The following is a 24758-nucleotide window of genomic DNA, read 5'->3' on the forward strand; positions in this document are numbered from 1 at the left end:
GACAACCCGAAGATCACAAAATTTCAATATTGCAATTGTTGTTTCACGCTCTGGTTGTTTCAACTGTAAACTGTTGTTGATTTAACTAACTTATCTGTTGATTTTTTCATAACCATTCAAGTAAATGAAATCGATGTATTCGAATGCTGTCACTTGGCTGAGAACGAAGACAGCAAAACACAAAACAAAAAATCTCCTTTATTTCACCAGAACGCCAGAAGTTAAAATTTTTTAATGGCAATTGAATGTCATTTATGTCGGTTACATGAACATAAGAGTTAATTGTAGAACAAGTTTTCCATATACTGGATAGATATTCCTACAGTATAACTGTTTTAATATCATTTGCGAGTTATGTATTTTTGGACAGTCCATGTCAATGTAATTAACTACGCTTAACGCGTAAAAATTACTGCTGAATTGAAGCGACAGTATTTATATTTTTAGGAAAGTGCACCTCTAACATGAAAACGGAATTATAAATACTCTTCAGCGAGCCATCCTGCAAGTGGAGAAAAAATTTCTTAATGCCCTGTGAACATTTTGCCGGATAATTCCATCTTTGGAATTATAGTCTATTATTGCATTTCTACATCATTTGTGAGTTTAGTGTTAAAGCAATAAGCCGCTACTTAGGCAACATTTCGTAGTTTAAATTTTGAACGATTAGTTGCCCCCCGAAGAGACTAACAGTAAAAAATATTTATTGCAATAGGCATCTGAAGTTTAAATTACTGAATAATTGATTGAAACAACTGAGACAGTTTTTACTTTCATGCATTCAGGTAACTTTGCTGGAATTGTGTCATTGCTCTGTTGCGCGAGTGACACCTCATTGAAACAAAAACTAACGTTTTAGTTGTTTCGCGAACGCTGGTTCTTCTGTGCGGTTGTCTTTGAAGGTAGAAATTGATTCAGTATAATCTTATCTTGAAATAAATAAATATAAAATTTTAAAAACTACCTATTATTTTGTTGTTTAAAGCAATGTTTTATAAAACAACCAACATGTGCGGTTTTTTATTTAATGGGCAACTAATCGTTTTTACCCCTTAACGCTCATGGGGAAACATTTTCCCTTCTATAAAAATCGTTATCTATTCTTCAATTATTATTAAATCGATGTTTTTTTAATGAATGTTAAAAAAACTTATTTCCAAGGCTTTCCGAACGAATAAAAAAAAGAACTGTCAATCTTTATTGCACTAAAAAAGTTTGTACAAAACGACGTATAGAAAAAAGAACATATAATAAATGTGTTATGTACAACGTCCACTTGTGGTCAACAAGTACACGAAATCGTTTCGTAGAATACCATAACTAACTATTTATTTTACCATTCTGATAATTAAAGCAATTAAAGCAATAAATTAAATTGCGATATAATAAACCCAACTCGACGTTTATTTATTTCTGAGGATCATAGGGAAAATATTTCTTATGAAATTATAGGAAACTTTTGCATCCTGCTATGTTTCTCTGGTGATATTTTCTTACTTTACACTCACAATAGCTAAAATATTGTGTTGTACTAACATATTTCGTCCTGGACATCTTGTGGTCGTGAAAGGGTTAAACAACCGGTTTTTTTGCGTGTGCGATAACAATGTGTACCTTGTATATGTAGAAGCATCCCGATTGTTTAAATGGGCATAAATTATGCATCTAGGACTAGAACACTACTTTTTTTAATAAAATTTTTTCATTCAGGCCAATTTGCGTACAAGCTTTACGTGGCCGAATGAGCCATGTTTTTATTAGATAAAATATTTTTTTTACCGTTGGATCTCGTTGTCACCCTTTTTCTAGGGGGAGAGGAGCTTCCATTTTTATCTTGCGATGAGTGAGGGGCACTTTGTTTGTGGCTCGTCTCGTCCTCCATTGCCGCATCGGTGGTATCGTTGTTGGTTTCCGTTTTTTCTTCGTTTTCCTTGTAATTCGCATTCTTGGGTTGGTTGTTAGTTGCTGTAGACGCGTCTTGTTGTGCATTAATTGCAGTTGCTGGTGGGTTTGATGGTACAACAGGAGTACTGCGCTCACTAGTTTCCGTTGTTGGGCGGTTGTCCTTATTTTTGTTTGAAGATGTCCTTTTTGCAGTTTCAGTGCAAGGTTTGCCGTAGTGTGCAGGTTGTTCACAAAACTGACATGTAACCAGTTGATTTTCATACGTAATCAGCGTTTTACACGGATGTATCCCGTCTTGATCACAAATGATGTACGATGGAATTGCTTTACGTAGTTGCATACGTACCACTCGCACGCCATTCCGGATACCCGGAAAAAAATTCCGTTTAGTTTGTTTATCGGAATCTTTGAGTTGCGCTGTGTGATATTGTGCCAGGAACGAAATAGTTCAGTAAGAGCATCGGAAATTGTAAGTAGAGCAAGCAAACGAGAATAATGTAGGTTTAAATAACAACGAATGTTTACACTTACTTACCTTCAGCACAGCGGTTATTAGGGTTCCACCTGGATTAGAAAACTAACCTGATACACTTACCTGCCTGTGACTCTGTCGTAAGTATCTGAAAATAAGAAGAGCAATGATATTTAATGTTTTAATCGCGAAACTTTGTTTGATAGCGCCTGAAGTCGCAGTTGTGAGAGCTAAGGTAGTTCTGCCTTTGTTGGCGTGAACAAATATAAACTAAATCGTAAGTTTGTTTTTGAAATTATTGAATTGTTTAAAATATATAAGGATTTGTTAATCACTAGTTATAGCGATAAATACTAAAAATCGGAAGTGCAGGAAAGATAGAGGGAGAAACCACTTCTTGTAAGTTTAATTAGTCCGTAAGATGAAATGTTTACTGAGTTCAAAATATATTTCACAGTTTTGAGCGTTACCGTAAAACTAATCGGTTGCTACAAAAAATTGGTTCATTTCCGAACATTCTCAAAAAAGAAGTGAGTAAGTAGTGTTCACTAGAGATGTCGGACTCGCCTCGCGATAACCCTTCCGATTCCGAATCCACTCCAAGTTTGGATCTAACTACAACACCATGTGGAATCTGCGGTCCGTCGACATGCGACGAACAAATGATCGGTTGTGACGGCTGTTCGAAATGGTTCCATTCTCGTTGCGTAGGGGTGAATGTGGATTCGATTCCTGATAAATGGTACTGCCAAAGTAAAGCCTGCCAGAAACAGGCCCAGGAGTACCTACAGAAGGTTAAGGATCCCAAAGAGCAGGCTGGCGGTCAGAAGGTCGACGAACTGGACGAAACCGTTGGTTTCTCAATCAAAAGCTCTTCTAGCGTGGAAAACAGAATAAAAGCTCTGGAGGAAAAGCAAAAGCAACAAACTGAGGAGCTCGATGCGGAGATATGGCTGCAACAAAAGGAAAGAAAGATGCAGCGCGCATTGAAAAGGAAAAAAATGGAGATGGAGATGAGAATGCGCGAAGAAGAAGAAGAAGAAGAAAGAGCATTAATGGAGGAGATGTTGCAGCGGAAGACTTCTCAGGTTCAGCGAATGAGGACAAACCGCCAGTCGTTCGAAACGCAGATGGCGGAGCTTGACGAGCAGCTAAAAGCTTTGTTAGTCACAAAAGGTAATTCAAAGGGAAACGGCAATCTTCCACCAGAAAATGATTCTATTCAAGACGACAAAAGTTCCAAAAACGAGGACGCTTCTTCGGATCATCAGAGTCAATGCTCTAGTCGGATGTCAGGAATGACCATAGATACGAGTCCACGTGGGCTGGTGCCGTCACAAACCGGGCCCACGAAAGCCCAGATGGCCGCGAGAAAGGGACTAACATCCAAACTTCCCAAGTTCTCCGGTAAGCCAAGACAGTGGCCGTTGTTCTATGCGTCGTATAAAGCATCTAATGAAGCCTGTGGATATATGCAGCATGAAAACTTGGTTCGGTTGCAGGAATGTCTGGAAGGGAAGGCTTTGGAGTTGGTCTCTGGCCAGCTATTACTTCCGGATACGGTCCCGAGAGTTATAGAGAAGCTACGGAGACACTATGGTCGTCCTGAACAACTACTTCAGGAGTTCTTGGATCAAGTTGACGAGTTAGAACCACCAAAACCAGACAATCTGCGAAGCTTCATTCCATTTGGAAACACGGTAGAACAGCTCTGCGAACATCTGGAGGCCGCCGGACTACGTCAGCACCTCGTCAACCCATTATTGATTAAATCACTGGTTGCAAAGATACCGGACCGAGAAAAACGTGATTGGATTCACTACCAACGCATCCATGCTGCAAGCGAGCCTACCCTTCGAACACTAACAGATTTCTTGATGGAAATCGTCGACGATGCCTGCGATGTAGATGTCGACATAGAGCCGAGAGCATTCCAGCGTAAAGGCAGTGTGCAACCGGCAAATAGAAAGTCAAAGGATAAGGGCGCTCTATTCAGCCATAGTGAAGCAGGATGTTCAGTGTCAGGCTCATTCAACCAGGCCAAACTGAAGCCGTGTAAAATGTGTGGAAGAACGGATCATCGTCTAAGATATTGCGAGGATTTCAGAAACATCGAATACGCCGATCGACTACAACTAGTGACCAGGGAAAAACTCTGTATCGTGTGTCTGAACGAACATGGAGGTCAGTGCAAATTTAAAATCCGCTGTAACGTCGGTGAATGTAGAGAACATCACAATCCGCTGATGCATCCGGCAGGGACTGTTGTTGGTATGAGCGCGCATATCCAGTCAAATTCGACAATTCTGTTTCGCATGGTACCAGTTCAATTACAATGGGGTGGTCAGTCAATAAAGGTACTGGCATTCCTGGACGAAGGAGCCTCCGTTACGTTGCTGGAGAAAAAATTGGCTGACCGACTAGGTGTCGTCGGTGTAAAAGAACGGCTGTCAATAAAATGGACAGCCAACGTCGTACGAGAAGAGAAAGAGTCTAGACGAATGAATATATGGGCATCAGGTGTTAGTGATAGTGCAGGTAATAAGTTATTATTACGCAATGTCCGCACGGTGAATAAGTTGTCGTTACCGCATCAGAAATTGGACTCTCAAAAGCTTATCACTCAATTCAAATACATGCAAGGATTGCCAATTGATTCTTATGATGGACAGCCCGCGTTGCTTATTGGATTGAACAACATCCACTCGTTTGCCCCATTGGAAGCAAAAATGGGTACTCCGGCAGACCCGATTGCAGTAAAATGTAACCTCGGATGGACGGTCTATGGGCCGAAGCATTCCATGCAAGCTCAAGTTGAAAATTACCTCGGTTATCACAAAGAGATTACGAACGAAGATCTACACGAACTGCTTAGGAGTCATTACGCTCTCGAAGAATCAGTAGTAATTGTGCCGCAGGAAACGAAAGAAGAGCGTCGAGCGCGAGAAACACTCGAGCGAACTACAAAACGAGTCGGTGAGCGTTTCGAAACCGGATTACTGTGGAAAACCGATAATCCTTTGTTCCCAGACAGTTATCCCATGGCGTTGAGACGAATGAGGCAACTTGAGAAACGCTTGGACAAAAATCCATTGCTACGCGAAAACGTCAACATGCAGATCAACGACTACCAACTGAAAGGCTACGCACATTTAGCTTCCTTTGATGAATTGGTTAACACCACATCTGAGAAGATCTGGTATCTTCCACTTAACGTCGTACAAAATCCGAAAAAACCGGATAAGGTACGACTCGTATGGGATGCTGCAGCAACAGTGCAAGGGGTATCACTAAATTCTAAACTGCTCAAAGGGCCGGATTTGCTTGTCCCTCTTGTAAAGGTTATTATAGGTTTCCGTGAACGACGAATAGCCTTCGGTGGTGACTTGAAGGAGATGTTCCACCAGCTGAAAATTCGTACCGAAGACAAGCAAGCACAGCGTTTCATCCACAGAATGTCTTCAGAAGACCCTCCAAGCATCTACGTAATGGACGTAGCAACGTTTGGTGCGACTAGCTCTCCGTGTTCAGCTCAATTTGTGAAAAACCGTAACGCCGAGAATTTTGCTGGTCAGTATCCAGAAGCAGCTGCGGCCATCATAAATCGACATTATGTAGATGACTACTTCGATAGCGTCGATACGATCGAAGCAGCAGTGAAGTTGGCAGCGGAAGTTCGTTTAGTACACTCGAAAGGCGGTTTCGAGATCCGGAACTGGATATCCAACTCCCCGGAAGTTCTTCGACATTTGGGAGAAGCCAAGCCTGTTGCGCCGGTATACTTCAACCGTGATAAAGAAAACTTCAAGGAGCGGGTTCTCGGAGTTATATGGGATCCAGAAACAGATCTGTTTTCTTTCTCTACGCGGCATCGTGTAGAATTGTTGAGTTATTTGTACGAAGATAAGCGACCGACAAAACGGCTAGTCGCAAGCTGTGTAATGGGATTTTTTGACCCACTCGGACTACTGTCTCCATTCACAATTCATGGCAAAATTATCATCCAGTATCTGTGGCGTTCAAAATGTGATTGGGATCAAGAGATCGATTCTAATTGCTGGAATCTATGGAAGCGCTGGACCAGTGTTTTACCCGAGGTGGAAGCAATACGGATTCCACGGTGCTATATCGGGGAAGCCAAATCCGATGAAATAGAAACCTTGGAGGTTCACATATTCACTGACGCCAGCGACCTTGCGTACGGCTGTGTGGCGTATTTGCGCGTTGTTATACGAGGTGTTGTGCAGTGTACCCTTATAATGTCTCGGGCAAAGGTAGCGCCACTGAAACGCCAGTCAATTCCCCGTTTGGAACTGATGGGGGCTGTTTTAGGGGCTCGGCTTTCACAAACCATTCTGAGCACACACTCCCATAAGATTGCTCGTACCTTCCTTTGGACCGATTCCCGCACTGTATGCAGCTGGCTTCATTCGGATCAACACAGATACAAGCAGTTCGTGGCATTCCGAGTGGGGGAAATTTGGGAACTCACGAATGTGAAAGACTGGCGGTGGATCCCAACAAAACTTAACATAGCAGATTCGCTAACAAAATGGGGACAAGGTCCGTTACTTCGAAGTGATGGAGAGTGGTTCACGGGGCCCGCCTTTCTATATCTTCCACCGAACCAGTGGCCTTCGAAAGACACCACGTTTGACGAAACAGGTGAAGAAATGAGAAGCGCTGTCCTATTTCACGGAGTTGTCGATGCCGAAGTGATTTCTCGCTGGACAAGACTGTTAAGAGTGACAGCGAGCGTCATTCGTTTCATAAATAATTGTCGACGCAAACAAAAAGGTGAACCAATATTAACATCACAGGCTACACCAAAACAACATCAGATAATTGATACGATCGGTGCGAAGACTGCAGCGGTCTTAGAACCACTCAACAGAGAAGAACTACGGCAAGCTGAAATCGTTCTATGGCGACAGGTTCAATGGGACAGTTTTCCTTGTGAAATGAGTACACTCTCTAAAAACTTGGAACGGAAATCGGAAGAGCCGTTAGCAGTTATAAAAAAGGATAGCCCTATTTACAAAAGCTCGCCGGTTCTGGATGAAGAAGGTGTGCTGAGGATGGACGGCAGAACAGTAAATGCGAACGAAGGTTCCTTTGACAAGAAGCACCCAATAATTCTATCGCGTTTTCATCAAATCACACAGAAATTGATCCAGTACTATCATGAAGAATTCGGACACGCGAACTCGGAGACGGTGTTTAATGAAATGCGACAGCGGTTTCATATTCCAAAGCTAAGATCAACGATTAAGAACGTGGTGAAGAAATGTATCTGGTGCCGGGTGAACAAATGTCGTCCGCGATCTCCTAGGATGGCTCCGCTGCCAGTAGAGAGAGTAACCTCATCTATGCGACCATTTAGTTCAGTTGGAATCGACTATCTAGGCCCGCTGGAAGTGGTGATTGGTCGACGGAAAGAAAAACGTTGGGTGGCACTCTTTACTTGCATGGCAGTACGCGCGGTGCACCTGGAGGTGGTACATAGTCTAACCACCGAATCTTGTCGAATGGCCATCAGTCGTTTCAGCAGCAGATTTGGTAAGCCGGATCAAATCTTCTCGGATAACGCTACCTGCTTCAGAGGAGCGAACAATGAGATCGTGAAGATGCAAAAAATAAACGGCGAGTGCGCAGAAAGTTTGGCCAGCCCTACAACAGTCTGGCACTTCAATCCACCTGGTACACCCCACATGGGGGGAATCTGGGAGAGAATGGTGCGATCAGTAAAGGATGCGATGCGAACACTTGACGATGGATATAAGTTGACAGACGAAATCTTGACCACTACATTAGCTAAAGTAGCGGACATGATTAACACGCGCCCGTTAACTTACTTACCGCAAGATTCGGATGAAACCGAGGCACTGACTCCAAACCACTTCTTGCGAGGAACGGTGACTGATGCGGGCACGCAGTTTGAAGACGTGCCGTCAAATTTAGCAGAAGCTTTGCGAAAACTCTACAAACGCTCACAGTTCCTCGCTGAACGAATGTGGGAGCGATGGCGCAAAGAATATCTGCCAACAATAAACCAACGTTCAAAATGGTTCGACGAGCAGAAACCGCTGGAAATAGGCGACCTGGTGTTTGTAGTCGATGGTAAGAATCGGAAAGGATGGAAACGGGGAATCGTGGAGGCGGTAATTCAAGGCGTAGATGGACGAGTACGACAGGTGGACGTGAGAAATGCGGATGGAAGCGTTCAAAGGCGTGGCGTGGTTAATCTGGCGGTGCTGGAGATTTAGTAAATCCGGAAGTACCTGATGTTACGGGCTGGGGTGTTGAGACACCGCTGGGCATGCCCTAAATTAGCATAAATGTATCGATGTTTGACAGTTGGTGAGCAAGTACAGAATAAGATTGTATGAAGAGAAAAAGGTAAAGGAAGACGTGATTAGCCATAGGACAGGAAAGTTTAGTTTGTTTATCGGAATCTTTGAGTTGCGCTGTGTGATATTGTGCCAGGAACGAAATAGTTCAGTAAGAGCATCGGAAATTGTAAGTAGAGCAAGCAAACGAGAATAATGTAGGTTTAAATAACAACGAATGTTTACACTTACTTACCTTCAGCACAGCGGTTATTAGGGTTCCACCTGGATTAGAAAACTAACCTGATACACTTACCTGCCTGTGACTCTGTCGTAAGTATCTGAAAATAAGAAGAGCAATGATATTTAATGTTTTAATCGCGAAACTTTGTTTGATAGCGCCTGAAGTCGCAGTTGTGAGAGCTAAGGTAGTTCTGCCTTTGTTGGCGTGAACAAATATAAACTAAATCGTAAGTTTGTTTTTGAAATTATTGAATTGTTTAAAATATATAAGGATTTGTTAATCACTAGTTATAGCGATAAATACTAAAAATCGGAAGTGCAGGAAAGATAGAGGGAGAAACCACTTCTTGTAAGTTTAATTAGTCCGTAAGATGAAATGTTTACTGAGTTCAAAATATATTTCACAGTTTTGAGCGTTACCGTAAAACTAATCGGTTGCTACAAAAAATTGGTTCATTTCCGAACATTCTCAAAAAAGAAGTGAGTAAGTAGTGTTCACTAGAGATGTCGGACTCGCCTCGCGATAACCCTTCCGATTCCGAATCCACTCCAAGTTTGGATCTAACTACAACACCATGTGGAATCTGCGGTCCGTCGACATGCGACGAACAAATGATCGGTTGTGACGGCTGTTCGAAATGGTTCCATTCTCGTTGCGTAGGGGTGAATGTGGATTCGATTCCTGATAAATGGTACTGCCAAAGTAAAGCCTGCCAGAAACAGGCCCAGGAGTACCTACAGAAGGTTAAGGATCCCAAAGAGCAGGCTGGCGGTCAGAAGGTCGACGAACTGGACGAAACCGTTGGTTTCTCAATCAAAAGCTCTTCTAGCGTGGAAAACAGAATAAAAGCTCTGGAGGAAAAGCAAAAGCAACAAACTGAGGAGCTCGATGCGGAGATATGGCTGCAACAAAAGGAAAGAAAGATGCAGCGCGCATTGAAAAGGAAAAAAATGGAGATGGAGATGAGAATGCGCGAAGAAGAAGAAGAAGAAGAAAGAGCATTAATGGAGGAGATGTTGCAGCGGAAGACTTCTCAGGTTCAGCGAATGAGGACAAACCGCCAGTCGTTCGAAACGCAGATGGCGGAGCTTGACGAGCAGCTAAAAGCTTTGTTAGTCACAAAAGGTAATTCAAAGGGAAACGGCAATCTTCCACCAGAAAATGATTCTATTCAAGACGACAAAAGTTCCAAAAACGAGGACGCTTCTTCGGATCATCAGAGTCAATGCTCTAGTCGGATGTCAGGAATGACCATAGATACGAGTCCACGTGGGCTGGTGCCGTCACAAACCGGGCCCACGAAAGCCCAGATGGCCGCGAGAAAGGGACTAACATCCAAACTTCCCAAGTTCTCCGGTAAGCCAAGACAGTGGCCGTTGTTCTATGCGTCGTATAAAGCATCTAATGAAGCCTGTGGATATATGCAGCATGAAAACTTGGTTCGGTTGCAGGAATGTCTGGAAGGGAAGGCTTTGGAGTTGGTCTCTGGCCAGCTATTACTTCCGGATACGGTCCCGAGAGTTATAGAGAAGCTACGGAGACACTATGGTCGTCCTGAACAACTACTTCAGGAGTTCTTGGATCAAGTTGACGAGTTAGAACCACCAAAACCAGACAATCTGCGAAGCTTCATTCCATTTGGAAACACGGTAGAACAGCTCTGCGAACATCTGGAGGCCGCCGGACTACGTCAGCACCTCGTCAACCCATTATTGATTAAATCACTGGTTGCAAAGATACCGGACCGAGAAAAACGTGATTGGATTCACTACCAACGCATCCATGCTGCAAGCGAGCCTACCCTTCGAACACTAACAGATTTCTTGATGGAAATCGTCGACGATGCCTGCGATGTAGATGTCGACATAGAGCCGAGAGCATTCCAGCGTAAAGGCAGTGTGCAACCGGCAAATAGAAAGTCAAAGGATAAGGGCGCTCTATTCAGCCATAGTGAAGCAGGATGTTCAGTGTCAGGCTCATTCAACCAGGCCAAACTGAAGCCGTGTAAAATGTGTGGAAGAACGGATCATCGTCTAAGATATTGCGAGGATTTCAGAAACATCGAATACGCCGATCGACTACAACTAGTGACCAGGGAAAAACTCTGTATCGTGTGTCTGAACGAACATGGAGGTCAGTGCAAATTTAAAATCCGCTGTAACGTCGGTGAATGTAGAGAACATCACAATCCGCTGATGCATCCGGCAGGGACTGTTGTTGGTATGAGCGCGCATATCCAGTCAAATTCGACAATTCTGTTTCGCATGGTACCAGTTCAATTACAATGGGGTGGTCAGTCAATAAAGGTACTGGCATTCCTGGACGAAGGAGCCTCCGTTACGTTGCTGGAGAAAAAATTGGCTGACCGACTAGGTGTCGTCGGTGTAAAAGAACGGCTGTCAATAAAATGGACAGCCAACGTCGTACGAGAAGAGAAAGAGTCTAGACGAATGAATATATGGGCATCAGGTGTTAGTGATAGTGCAGGTAATAAGTTATTATTACGCAATGTCCGCACGGTGAATAAGTTGTCGTTACCGCATCAGAAATTGGACTCTCAAAAGCTTATCACTCAATTCAAATACATGCAAGGATTGCCAATTGATTCTTATGATGGACAGCCCGCGTTGCTTATTGGATTGAACAACATCCACTCGTTTGCCCCATTGGAAGCAAAAATGGGTACTCCGGCAGACCCGATTGCAGTAAAATGTAACCTCGGATGGACGGTCTATGGGCCGAAGCATTCCATGCAAGCTCAAGTTGAAAATTACCTCGGTTATCACAAAGAGATTACGAACGAAGATCTACACGAACTGCTTAGGAGTCATTACGCTCTCGAAGAATCAGTAGTAATTGTGCCGCAGGAAACGAAAGAAGAGCGTCGAGCGCGAGAAACACTCGAGCGAACTACAAAACGAGTCGGTGAGCGTTTCGAAACCGGATTACTGTGGAAAACCGATAATCCTTTGTTCCCAGACAGTTATCCCATGGCGTTGAGACGAATGAGGCAACTTGAGAAACGCTTGGACAAAAATCCATTGCTACGCGAAAACGTCAACATGCAGATCAACGACTACCAACTGAAAGGCTACGCACATTTAGCTTCCTTTGATGAATTGGTTAACACCACATCTGAGAAGATCTGGTATCTTCCACTTAACGTCGTACAAAATCCGAAAAAACCGGATAAGGTACGACTCGTATGGGATGCTGCAGCAACAGTGCAAGGGGTATCACTAAATTCTAAACTGCTCAAAGGGCCGGATTTGCTTGTCCCTCTTGTAAAGGTTATTATAGGTTTCCGTGAACGACGAATAGCCTTCGGTGGTGACTTGAAGGAGATGTTCCACCAGCTGAAAATTCGTACCGAAGACAAGCAAGCACAGCGTTTCATCCACAGAATGTCTTCAGAAGACCCTCCAAGCATCTACGTAATGGACGTAGCAACGTTTGGTGCGACTAGCTCTCCGTGTTCAGCTCAATTTGTGAAAAACCGTAACGCCGAGAATTTTGCTGGTCAGTATCCAGAAGCAGCTGCGGCCATCATAAATCGACATTATGTAGATGACTACTTCGATAGCGTCGATACGATCGAAGCAGCAGTGAAGTTGGCAGCGGAAGTTCGTTTAGTACACTCGAAAGGCGGTTTCGAGATCCGGAACTGGATATCCAACTCCCCGGAAGTTCTTCGACATTTGGGAGAAGCCAAGCCTGTTGCGCCGGTATACTTCAACCGTGATAAAGAAAACTTCAAGGAGCGGGTTCTCGGAGTTATATGGGATCCAGAAACAGATCTGTTTTCTTTCTCTACGCGGCATCGTGTAGAATTGTTGAGTTATTTGTACGAAGATAAGCGACCGACAAAACGGCTAGTCGCAAGCTGTGTAATGGGATTTTTTGACCCACTCGGACTACTGTCTCCATTCACAATTCATGGCAAAATTATCATCCAGTATCTGTGGCGTTCAAAATGTGATTGGGATCAAGAGATCGATTCTAATTGCTGGAATCTATGGAAGCGCTGGACCAGTGTTTTACCCGAGGTGGAAGCAATACGGATTCCACGGTGCTATATCGGGGAAGCCAAATCCGATGAAATAGAAACCTTGGAGGTTCACATATTCACTGACGCCAGCGACCTTGCGTACGGCTGTGTGGCGTATTTGCGCGTTGTTATACGAGGTGTTGTGCAGTGTACCCTTATAATGTCTCGGGCAAAGGTAGCGCCACTGAAACGCCAGTCAATTCCCCGTTTGGAACTGATGGGGGCTGTTTTAGGGGCTCGGCTTTCACAAACCATTCTGAGCACACACTCCCATAAGATTGCTCGTACCTTCCTTTGGACCGATTCCCGCACTGTATGCAGCTGGCTTCATTCGGATCAACACAGATACAAGCAGTTCGTGGCATTCCGAGTGGGGGAAATTTGGGAACTCACGAATGTGAAAGACTGGCGGTGGATCCCAACAAAACTTAACATAGCAGATTCGCTAACAAAATGGGGACAAGGTCCGTTACTTCGAAGTGATGGAGAGTGGTTCACGGGGCCCGCCTTTCTATATCTTCCACCGAACCAGTGGCCTTCGAAAGACACCACGTTTGACGAAACAGGTGAAGAAATGAGAAGCGCTGTCCTATTTCACGGAGTTGTCGATGCCGAAGTGATTTCTCGCTGGACAAGACTGTTAAGAGTGACAGCGAGCGTCATTCGTTTCATAAATAATTGTCGACGCAAACAAAAAGGTGAACCAATATTAACATCACAGGCTACACCAAAACAACATCAGATAATTGATACGATCGGTGCGAAGACTGCAGCGGTCTTAGAACCACTCAACAGAGAAGAACTACGGCAAGCTGAAATCGTTCTATGGCGACAGGTTCAATGGGACAGTTTTCCTTGTGAAATGAGTACACTCTCTAAAAACTTGGAACGGAAATCGGAAGAGCCGTTAGCAGTTATAAAAAAGGATAGCCCTATTTACAAAAGCTCGCCGGTTCTGGATGAAGAAGGTGTGCTGAGGATGGACGGCAGAACAGTAAATGCGAACGAAGGTTCCTTTGACAAGAAGCACCCAATAATTCTATCGCGTTTTCATCAAATCACACAGAAATTGATCCAGTACTATCATGAAGAATTCGGACACGCGAACTCGGAGACGGTGTTTAATGAAATGCGACAGCGGTTTCATATTCCAAAGCTAAGATCAACGATTAAGAACGTGGTGAAGAAATGTATCTGGTGCCGGGTGAACAAATGTCGTCCGCGATCTCCTAGGATGGCTCCGCTGCCAGTAGAGAGAGTAACCTCATCTATGCGACCATTTAGTTCAGTTGGAATCGACTATCTAGGCCCGCTGGAAGTGGTGATTGGTCGACGGAAAGAAAAACGTTGGGTGGCACTCTTTACTTGCATGGCAGTACGCGCGGTGCACCTGGAGGTGGTACATAGTCTAACCACCGAATCTTGTCGAATGGCCATCAGTCGTTTCAGCAGCAGATTTGGTAAGCCGGATCAAATCTTCTCGGATAACGCTACCTGCTTCAGAGGAGCGAACAATGAGATCGTGAAGATGCAAAAAATAAACGGCGAGTGCGCAGAAAGTTTGGCCAGCCCTACAACAGTCTGGCACTTCAATCCACCTGGTACACCCCACATGGGGGGAATCTGGGAGAGAATGGTGCGATCAGTAAAGGATGCGATGCGAACACTTGACGATGGATATAAGTTGACAGACGAAATCTTGACCACTACATTAGCTAAAGTAGCGGACATGATTAACACGCGCCCGTTAACTTACTTACCGCAAGATTCGGATGAAACCGAGGCACTGACTCCAAACCACTTCTTGCGAGGAACGGTGACTGATGCGGGCACGCAGTTTGAAGACGTGCCGTCAAATTTAGCAGAAGCTTTGCGAAAACTCTACAAACGCTCACAGTTCCTCGCTGAACGAATGTGGGAGCGATGGCGCAAAGAATATCTGCCAACAATAAACCAACGTTCAAAATGGTTCGACGAGCAGAAACCGCTGGAAATAGGCGACCTGGTGTTTGTAGTCGATGGTAAGAATCGGAAAGGATGGAAACGGGGAATCGTGGAGGCGGTAATTCAAGGCGTAGATGGACGAGTACGACAGGTGGACGTGAGAAATGCGGATGGAAGCGTTCAAAGGCGTGGCGTGGTTAATCTGGCGGTGCTGGAGATTTAGTAAATCCGGAAGTACCTGATGTTACGGGCTGGGGTGTTGAGACACCGCTGGGCATGCCCTAAATTAGCATAAATGTATCGATGTTTGACAGTTGGTGAGCAAGTACAGAATAAGATTGTATGAAGAGAAAAAGGTAAAGGAAGACGTGATTAGCCATAGGACAGGAAAGTTTAGTTTGTTTATCGGAATCTTTGAGTTGCGCTGTGTGATATTGTGCCAGGAACGAAATAGTTCAGTAAGAGCATCGGAAATTGTAAGTAGAGCAAGCAAACGAGAATAATGTAGGTTTAAATAACAACGAATGTTTACACTTACTTACCTTCAGCACAGCGGTTATTAGGGTTCCACCTGGATTAGAAAACTAACCTGATACACTTACCTGCCTGTGACTCTGTCGTAAGTATCTGAAAATAAGAAGAGCAATGATATTTAATGTTTTAATCGCGAAACTTTGTTTGATAGCGCCTGAAGTCGCAGTTGTGAGAGCTAAGGTAGTTCTGCCTTTGTTGGCGTGAACAAATATAAACTAAATCGTAAGTTTGTTTTTGAAATTATTGAATTGTTTAAAATATATAAGGATTTGTTAATCACTAGTTATAGCGATAAATACTAAAAATCGGAAGTGCAGGAAAGATAGAGGGAGAAACCACTTCTTGTAAGTTTAATTAGTCCGTAAGATGAAATGTTTACTGAGTTCAAAATATATTTCACAGTTTTGAGCGTTACCGTAAAACTAATCGGTTGCTACAAAAAATTGGTTCATTTCCGAACATTCTGTGCACACCGTTATTAACCGAAGCAAATGCAATTACATCTTTTTCACGTTTGAACATAATGTACACACAGTTAGACGCCTTGTTGAATTGAATCTCACTTACATCAGTAACGTTTAGATGCATTCGTTCCTTAACACTCCAAATACCAAGCCTCGAAAAAAGTTGGAACGGTAACTTTGAGCTGTCATAGCTCAGCTGTTTTTCAACGAATCTCAAGAAATTTTACACCCTCGAATTTTGTGAAGTTCGTAGATTGATTTCAAAACTTTGTAGCAGACGGTTGGCAAAGGAAAACCAATGAAAATTTGATTTTTCCCGTTCCAAGTTTTTCTCACGCGCCTAATATGCCCTATCTGCTTTCCAACTTTCTTTCCTTTGGCATAAACGTCGCATAGAAAATATTGAATACTTCAACTTTACCGAGTCATAACTTTGTTGTTAGTCAACCGATCTTCAAATTTTTTTCACCATTGAAAAGGTACTACTTCCACAAATACAATGCACTGAAAAAAACTAAAAATAGGATTGTCTACCCAAAGTTATAATGAAAACTGTAGAAAGATGACCTAAGAAAAGATGAGACTTTTTACTATGATCGTAAATATCTCGAAATTCAAAGCGATGACCTATATATTTTTATACATCATTCGATTGCTAGTGATACCAGCTACAATTTTCGCTCAACTACCTTTCCTGCACAATCAAAAGAAAACATTAAACAATCGATGAATTTATAAATATATATGAATTTTTCATTTTTTTTCACATGTTTGTATATAACTCAAAAATTAAAGCGATGACATGTACATTTTTTTGATTCAGGATATTGGAATCATTACCAGAAACAATGTATTGATGATCAAATTTATATATCCGTTCAAAGAATCTCAAGAAATTTGGTACAAATACAGAGAATTTCTATTATTGGGAAAATTTTGCAAAAAAAAAACAAATTAAAACTTTGAAATTTTATGACATATATTTTTTTATTATTTTAGTTGGAAATTTATTATGAACAAAATTTACAAAAAAGCTGAAACTTGGATTTCACTGAAAATCTCAAAAATTTTGGCAAATATACCTAAACTCTAAAAATAATAATGTTTTTGTATTGGACAAAAGATCTAAACAATTTTTATGCACAACCCAAACGGAATTGTTAACTACTAAAATTAGGTTTTTTTGTTTTAGGTTTTCCGTAAAATCTCAGAAAATCGGTAGAAGATCGGAAATTTCAAAATTTCTGATATATATTGCGTATAACGTTTCTGCAAATCAAAGTGAAAATATTGGAATCCGTTTTGATTTCATCTGTTTCAAAGAGACGTAGAATTTGTTTCTATTAATAAAATAAATTTTGTGACAACACGAAATTTTTAATTTATTTCAATGGCCTTGTACAAAAAGAAATAGAACGTAAATTTATACGAATTCCATATACTAACCCGTGGCCAAAGAAACCAACTAAAATTTAAAAAAAAATATTGCTTGAATTTTGTTTTACTAGCAATTGAGAACAAAAAAATATATCTTAAATTTTCCGCTATCCTGAACGACATCAATTATAATCGATAGAATATTAGAATTTAAATATCACAAATTTAGAATTTTTTCGGAATGTATATAATTCGAAAATTATTTGAATTTTCTATTAGTAAACAATTTAGAAAAAGTAGAATTCTGAATTTAGCACAAAAATCATACGAAATTAAGTAAAACTTGTTTTTATCCACCTAGTTGTGTAATGATGCCTTTCTCATATCTCTCTTATTCTCATATAAAAATGTATTCTTCAAACAATTTTGTTTGATTTTTGAAAAACATGAAAGCTAGTGCATGAACTAGTGTAACCTACAAATTGAAACAGTTCTCAAATCGGTTAGGCCATATTTCTCAGTGAAGTGAGTTCCACTATTTCAGGCACTTATGAAACTGGAATCGCCCCGAATATTGGCTTTGCAGCAGCCTTTGCGATTAGCACCTACCAACCAATCTATTCGCAGCTTACAGTTGTCTTCGTCTCGAAAAACAACCTCTTCGTTTGAATGCTTTTTACTGAATGAAACCCTGCACCTATGTTATCAGAACTAATTGGCTCAAGTGGCATGTTCCCCTAGTTATTCGTGCCTTGCGTAGCTTCTCATCAACTTCCTGATGGGAAGGGAAGGATAAAAGGAACATGAAAGGGAATTGAGAATTGGGTGAGGTGGGAAAACAGCACAAAACATAAAGAAATAAGTCGTCCTGCATCCCCGAAAAGATGCTGAACGATCTGCAGGTGCCAAAAAGCACGGTTGATAGAACCTCCAACCACCCTCTCGCGTTAAATGCTATAGCAAAAAATCTGATTTTTTGAGGAACACCCTAAGTTGCTCTTTAAAAATAGCTGTAACACTAAAACCGTTGCAGATACTACTATGATGTCCTCAGCAAAGCTGCTCGATGTAAGTTTAACTACAGTTTTGCCGAAAAATGCAGTCCTCTATCTCAATGCATCCGGAAAATAAGTTTCGGATCACCTTAATAATAAGAGCCACCCTAATACCATGTACATCGACATATGGTTTATCTTCACTGATCATTTGTTTTGAAGACATCATAGCTCTAAAGTATAAGTTTAAGCCACAAAGCCCCCTAAATTGTGGATCCGGACCACTGTGGAATGCAATTTAACTCGGAAATTTTGAAATTTCCGATCTTTTATCTATTTTTTGAGATTCTTAGGCAAACCTACAACAAAACCAGAATTTTAGTAGTTATCAAATGCGTTTGTGTTGTGCATAAAAATTGTTTAGATCGTTTGTCCAATACAAAAATATTTTAAGAGTTTTAGGTTATTTACTACAAATTTTAAAATTTTCAGTGAAATCCAAGTTTTAGTTTTTTTTTGTAAATTTTGTTTATATTAAATTTCCAACTAAAATAATAAAAAAATATATGTAATAAAATTTAAAAGTTTTGATTTCATGTTGTTTGGCAAAATTTTCCCAATAACACAAATTCTCTGTATTTGTACCAAATTTCTTGAGATTCTTTGAACGGATATATAACTTTGATCATCAATACATTGTTTCTGGTAATGATTTCAATATTTTGAATCAAAAAAATGTACATGTCATCGCTTTAATTTTTGAGTTATATACAAACATGTGAGAAAAAATGAAAAATTCATATATATTTATAAATTCATCGATTTCTCAATGTTTTCTTCTGATTGTGTAGGAATGGTAATTGAGCGAAAATTGTAGCTGGTATCACTAGCAATCGAATGATGTATAAAAATATATAGGTCATCGCTTTGAATTTCGATATATTTACGATCATAGTAAAAAGTCTCATCTTTTCTTAGGTCATCTATCTACAGTTTTCATTATAACTTTGGGTAGATAACCCTATTTTTCGGTTTTTCAGTGCGTTTTATTTCTGGAAGTATTACCTTTCCAATGGTGAACAAATTTTGAAGATCGGTTAACTAACAACAAAGTTATGACTCGGTAAAGTTGAAGTTCTCAATATCCGATTCGCGATGCAGGTGCCGCATGAATGCAGATAGGGCACGTTTTGAGCTCTAAAAAAAACTTGGAACGGGAAAAATCTGATTTTCATTAGTTTTTCCTAAAAGATTGCCAATAATGATATACCTAAAATAATCTACAAACTTAACAAAATTCGAGGGTGAAAAATTTATTTAAATTGGTCAAGTAACAACTGAGCTATGATAGCTCAAAGTTACCGTTCCAACTTTTTTTGAGGCTTGGTGCTTCGCGTAACTTTTTTAGGCTTGGTATTAGGAGTGTTAAGCAAGATTTCAATTTCGGTTGCTGCTGGTCTAACTTTGCAGCGCTTGAAATCAATACAAATTGAATTTGGCCTTGTAGGCCAAGTTTCAGGCTTTGTTAAATCGTATTTGCCCATTTCGTACAATCTATTGTTCACTACACTGTATTGTCTTTGTTTCTATCGTCTCGACCGTACGCAATTGTCGACTGTGTCTGATGACATGCAAGCACGAACTGCCTACTAGAACACTACTGAATATGCCCTTAGAGCAAATTCGGCAGTTAGAAGTTCTATATGGAAGATCTATAATAGAGCAGAAACTGGAACAAGCGTATCCTCAGCAAGCCGTTCTAGTTTTATTTATTCGACCAGTTCTTCTGTCAAATTTAAATCTGGTCTACGATGCCGTTCTATTTTTTGTATATTTGAAACACGAGTAAAACACTGGCACTGCCAGTTTATTTTGTTATAAATTCTAGATTTAAATTTGAAAACTGACATAAATTATGCATGTAGAACTAGAACACTCCTGAACATGCCCTTATTCCTATAGCTCTCAGCAAAAAATTCGTTGGAATTACCCGGAATTTCTTTATTATTAGAATTTTTTTCTGCGTGTTTCATTCGAAGTTTCGAGAACTCATATGAAGATGGCGCGTCATGTGAATGTGAAAGCTTAGAGCTTTAACCAACTTTGAGTTCTGATAGAAAATTCGCCTGAACGTATTCTATCATGAATTATAAGTTTAAATTGTATCTGTGTAATTGAAATCGATGACACCCATCTTTATTCATTGATCCGACTTTCTTTAGCTCCATTTCAATGTGTCAACTGAAAATGATGAAAAACGAATGTATTTTATTTGTGTATTACTATTAAACTATTCTTTTGAAGTTGAAAACAGAAAGTTAGAAATAATTTCATCTTGGATTTTGTGTAAAAAAACAGAAGTGTAGCCAAAATCCATAGGAAAATTACCGTAGAGAAAACTAAATTAGGGCGCTTCCATTGCTAGATGTGCCAATCTAAATTGGTCTTTAATCGGTAAATATGAGAAAAGCAGTTTATCTTAAAATTATCTTTATTTCATAAATTATTACAAATATAGTGCTAGGTCTAATTTATCACTCTTATGTTTTATGTACCATGCCATCTTTAAAAGCAACACATAAAGTAATCAGGTTCACATCTGGCGATGGATAGTTGAATACGCGGGCAGTTCCAAATTCGCTCACAGCGACATTTGGATTTGTATTTTCGGCGTTTGTAGCGCTGCAGCACGAAATCTGCAATGCCATCATTGTCTTTCGTTTGATAGTGTTTTTTGAACGGCGCTGGTGATGAAGGCTTCTGGATGTAAAATAACTCCGAGTCACCGGTAAATTTGATTGATCCGGTGGCTCTTCGACGATTTGTGGACGATGGATTCGCTGAAACCGGAGTTGGCCTTAACGGAGCGATGTTTATGATATCGTTGTCGGTGAGGTGGTTGCTGTACTGATGTTTTCCCTCTCTCGATGAAATATTCCGAGCGGCTGAGGAGTCCATAATTTGGAGCTTAATGATTTTGCTCGTTTGGTCTTCAATAGTTTCCGCTGTTGTCATCATTGGTCTGCTTGTGCTGATTGCGATTGCTATCGGTGCATCTACAAACGATCTTGACTCGACCGGTTCTTTGCCAGCTAGCTGTAATGGTCGAATTTGTACTAACGCAACTTCACTTGCGTCGTTGTTGGATCGGTCAGACGAGATGCCAAGTATTCTAAACTGTGCATCTCCTGGTTGAATAAGTAGAATGAGAATGACTTTAATTATGAAGTAACTGAAAATGAAGAAAATGAGGAAAAAACGCATTAGCACTCGGTATGGTATGCCCGCATTGGTTTAGCACAAATTAAGTGAAGTTGATGATTGGAACCAGCGAATAACCCTGTCATAAAAGAAATTAACTATACTTCGTTTTAATGAAATGAGTGTTGTGTATTGCTATAATGACAAAATTCTTTTCTCGTTAATATTACATAGAATGCATAAATGTGTTTGCAACCATGGATTTTAATCCTATTGATTTTGCGGAACTTCTTTTGATAAACTGAAGTGTGCTTATAGTATACCAATTTGGATTTTCGATTTTCCAAACCAATATCCGAATAACCGAACCAACGAGATTTAACATATTTGTTGGCCTGATACAACCAGTACTTATCGTGTCAATTCAAGATCTCGTAACAGATAATTAGAACATAATTTATCAAGCAAAACAAGACAGCATCTGACAAGCAAAAATTAATGGGCCCCTAGACATGTTGAGTCATTCTTGCCATCGTTTCAATCTGTCTGTCGTCGTTCGAAACTCTCTCGATGGTAAAATTAGTGTTTTCTCGATATGAAAATATTATACCTGTCTTGAGCATTAGTTTTAGTACAATCAATACAATATGGCAGTGTATTGTATTTCGTTCGTGCAAAAAGTCAAGAACGTCACGAAAGAATGCTATGGTATAACATAGGCACTAACTGACACTAATGAATACAAAACTTGTTTCGACCATTGTTTTGATCGTGGTGAAACGAAAAATTCGTGTGAACGAGAAAAACCGCCGTTATTTTAATCCTAACATTCAATTAATTATACGCAAGAATACCTCTTGTACCAACGTGGCTAGATAGTCGGCATTCACTTTATTTTATACGGAGCGTAGGTAGTTTTTTTATGAATAGCTATAATTTACACTAGCATCGTAAAGATGAAGCATGTCTCACTAACTGTAAACATCTAGCAGGGAAGAGAGCTCTTTGGCCACCAAAGGATTAAATAAAGTGGTGGCACTCAGGGAAGATAAAGCATAATTAAACAGCGCGTTACTCACAAAATCTTTAAATAAATCGATTCGCGAAGCTTGGTTGAAGTAAAAGTTTATATTCATTTCAAGAAGAAGAATAATTCACCGGTCAAAAATGAATGTGAAGAGCGATAACAGCTTTGATTAGTAGATCTCGTATTGATCATCCAATTTCATCACCGTTGCAATTCATTCCAAACTGATGGTAATTTCTAAAGTTCTTTGATCCCAGCTATTTAATGAATATTTGAGTCATGATTTATGATAGCTTCCGCACTCTTGTAGGTTCAAAATTTGGACTCTGAATCAATTCAACTGTAACCGATGGAAACGTTATACATGTCATGTGAAATCAAGTGTGTGAACGTGTGTTTCGAGGTATTTTGGCATATGTGGACGAAAAGGCTCAATTGGATATCAATAGTCAAGGCCTGTAAATCTATGTGATTCTGTACAATATTTTTGAATTGATTCTAGCTCTCAGATGTCGTACTCAGCCATTTATAGTCCAGGAATCGATACTTCCATAAATAGCCCACCACATCATTCTTTTGAATTTCTATAATTTATTTGCACAGCATATATTACTCAATTCATAAAAACGTAAGGCGTAAATTGTCTGAATTTTACATGAATGATTTGAATAAGTGTCAAATTTACACAGCATACTAAACATGCGTGTAAGTTTACATGCTTCAGCTCTTAAAAATATGTCAGACTAAATCGAATATGCCTTAGATTAACTGTAAAACGAGACAGTTTGGACGTTCAAATACTGCCTTGATCAAAAAGTTTCCTGAATTCAGAAAATTGAAAATACAAGATTATTCATCAAAACTGATACTGTCCCCTTCAAAGTGCTCCCCTTCGACGGCAGCACACATGCCAGCGCTTGATCCAATTATCGAAACATTTTTTATATTCAGTTTTCGGTATGGCCATCAGAGCCATCAGCGATTTTTCCATAATCTCATCTCCGGTGCTGAAACTCGTTCCCCGGAGTGGTTTCTAGAGTCGACCAAATAGGAAAAAGTAATCAAATCAGGTGAATTCGGTGGTTGCTGAATGGTATTCATTTCATTTTTAGTCGAATATTCACGGATAACGATGACATTGTGTGACGATGCGTTATCGTCGTGCAAGATTCATGAGTTGCTTGCCCACAAATCTGGTCTTTTCCGGCGAATTGTTTCACGCAAACGTCTCATAACGCCCAAACAATACTCCTTGTTTACGGTCTGGCCTTGATACATCATTCATCATTCACAGACTCACGGCCAAAACAACTGAAACGTTCGTGCCATTGATAAGTGACTGTTTTCTTCAGAGTATCGATGCCGAAACACTCTGATAACATTTGCAATGTCGTCGCACCATTGAAATCGTTTTTAACGCAAAATTCAATACAAACTCGTTTTTGCAAATTCAATTCCATCTTGAAAACTGTACAAAATCGAGGACACGCACAATCGCAGATGTACTCAATACAGCGTAACTTTCACAAATGACCAGGTAGTAAGCTGGAAAATTGATAGAATATCAATGAGCAGTGCAGTAAAAATACATTCAATTACATTGAAACCGAATGTGACACACACTGACGATCTCTCTACTGCAGAAAACTTCACACTCTGACAGTGCGAGAGCGACCATCAAATGAGATTCATGTAAGCATACGAATTGGTTCAAGATAATAGATGAAAGACAAACCAGATAGCTGAAATATCAATTACAGAATACACTTAAATTAATTGTATCCTCCTCCAGTTTTCATTTTTAATACTTTACTCCATTTATAATTAGCACTAGAAACTGTGCAGGTAAAACTTCAAATGACTTGGTATGATTATTCAACTGACGATGAATTCTGGGATCTTCACTTGAAAATGGCAGCAAAAGTCAAATGTATTTGTATCGATATGCTGACGGTCAGTGGCTAAAAATTCCATTTTCAACTGATATTATTCGATTGAAAATGAAATTTTACCGTACTGTCAATGACAGATGTGACAACCTAAAACAAATCTAATCGGGTGACTGAGAGCGCCACATGGTGGTGATTCTGGGAACTTTTTGATCAAGGTGGTATGTCGGTCTCAAAAGCCGTAAATTTACACGATTTTCTCTAAGTGTGTCAAATTCATGTGAAGTATTTCATAAAACCTAATTTTGTATATTATTTTAAAATTTCAC

General features: G+C 40.4%; 2 protein-coding genes and 1 pseudogene across 2 annotated transcripts; 2 read left to right on the forward strand and 1 right to left on the reverse strand.

Annotated features, from left to right (window-relative positions):
* The first annotated feature begins 2931 nt into the window (after positions 1 to 2931).
* LOC131433968 (uncharacterized) lies at positions 2932 to 8643 on the forward strand. Its single transcript, XM_058600588.1, has one exon. The coding sequence runs from the start codon at positions 2932 to 2934 to the stop codon at positions 8641 to 8643; it is 5712 nt and encodes a 1903-aa protein (XP_058456571.1).
* Positions 8644 to 9453: 810 nt separating this feature from the next.
* On the forward strand, positions 9454 to 15165 carry LOC131433969 (uncharacterized). Its single transcript, XM_058600589.1, has one exon. It carries the CDS (start codon positions 9454 to 9456, stop codon positions 15163 to 15165), a length of 5712 nt encoding a protein of 1903 aa, XP_058456572.1.
* Positions 15166 to 20859: 5694 nt separating this feature from the next.
* The window catches only part of LOC131433971 (uncharacterized), a 30996-nt pseudogene continuing 27097 nt past the window's right edge, over positions 20860 to 24758 (reverse strand).

Source organism: Malaya genurostris, chromosome 3 (genome assembly GCF_030247185.1).
Source record: "Malaya genurostris strain Urasoe2022 chromosome 3, Malgen_1.1, whole genome shotgun sequence".
Lineage (NCBI taxonomy): Eukaryota > Metazoa > Arthropoda > Insecta > Diptera > Culicidae > Malaya > Malaya genurostris.

Coding starts and splice junctions, on each gene's coding strand:
- LOC131433968 (XM_058600588.1), top strand. CDS start 2,932: ATGTCGGACTCGCCTCGCGATAACCCTTCCGATTCCGAATCCACTCCA.
- LOC131433969 (XM_058600589.1), top strand. CDS start 9,454: ATGTCGGACTCGCCTCGCGATAACCCTTCCGATTCCGAATCCACTCCA.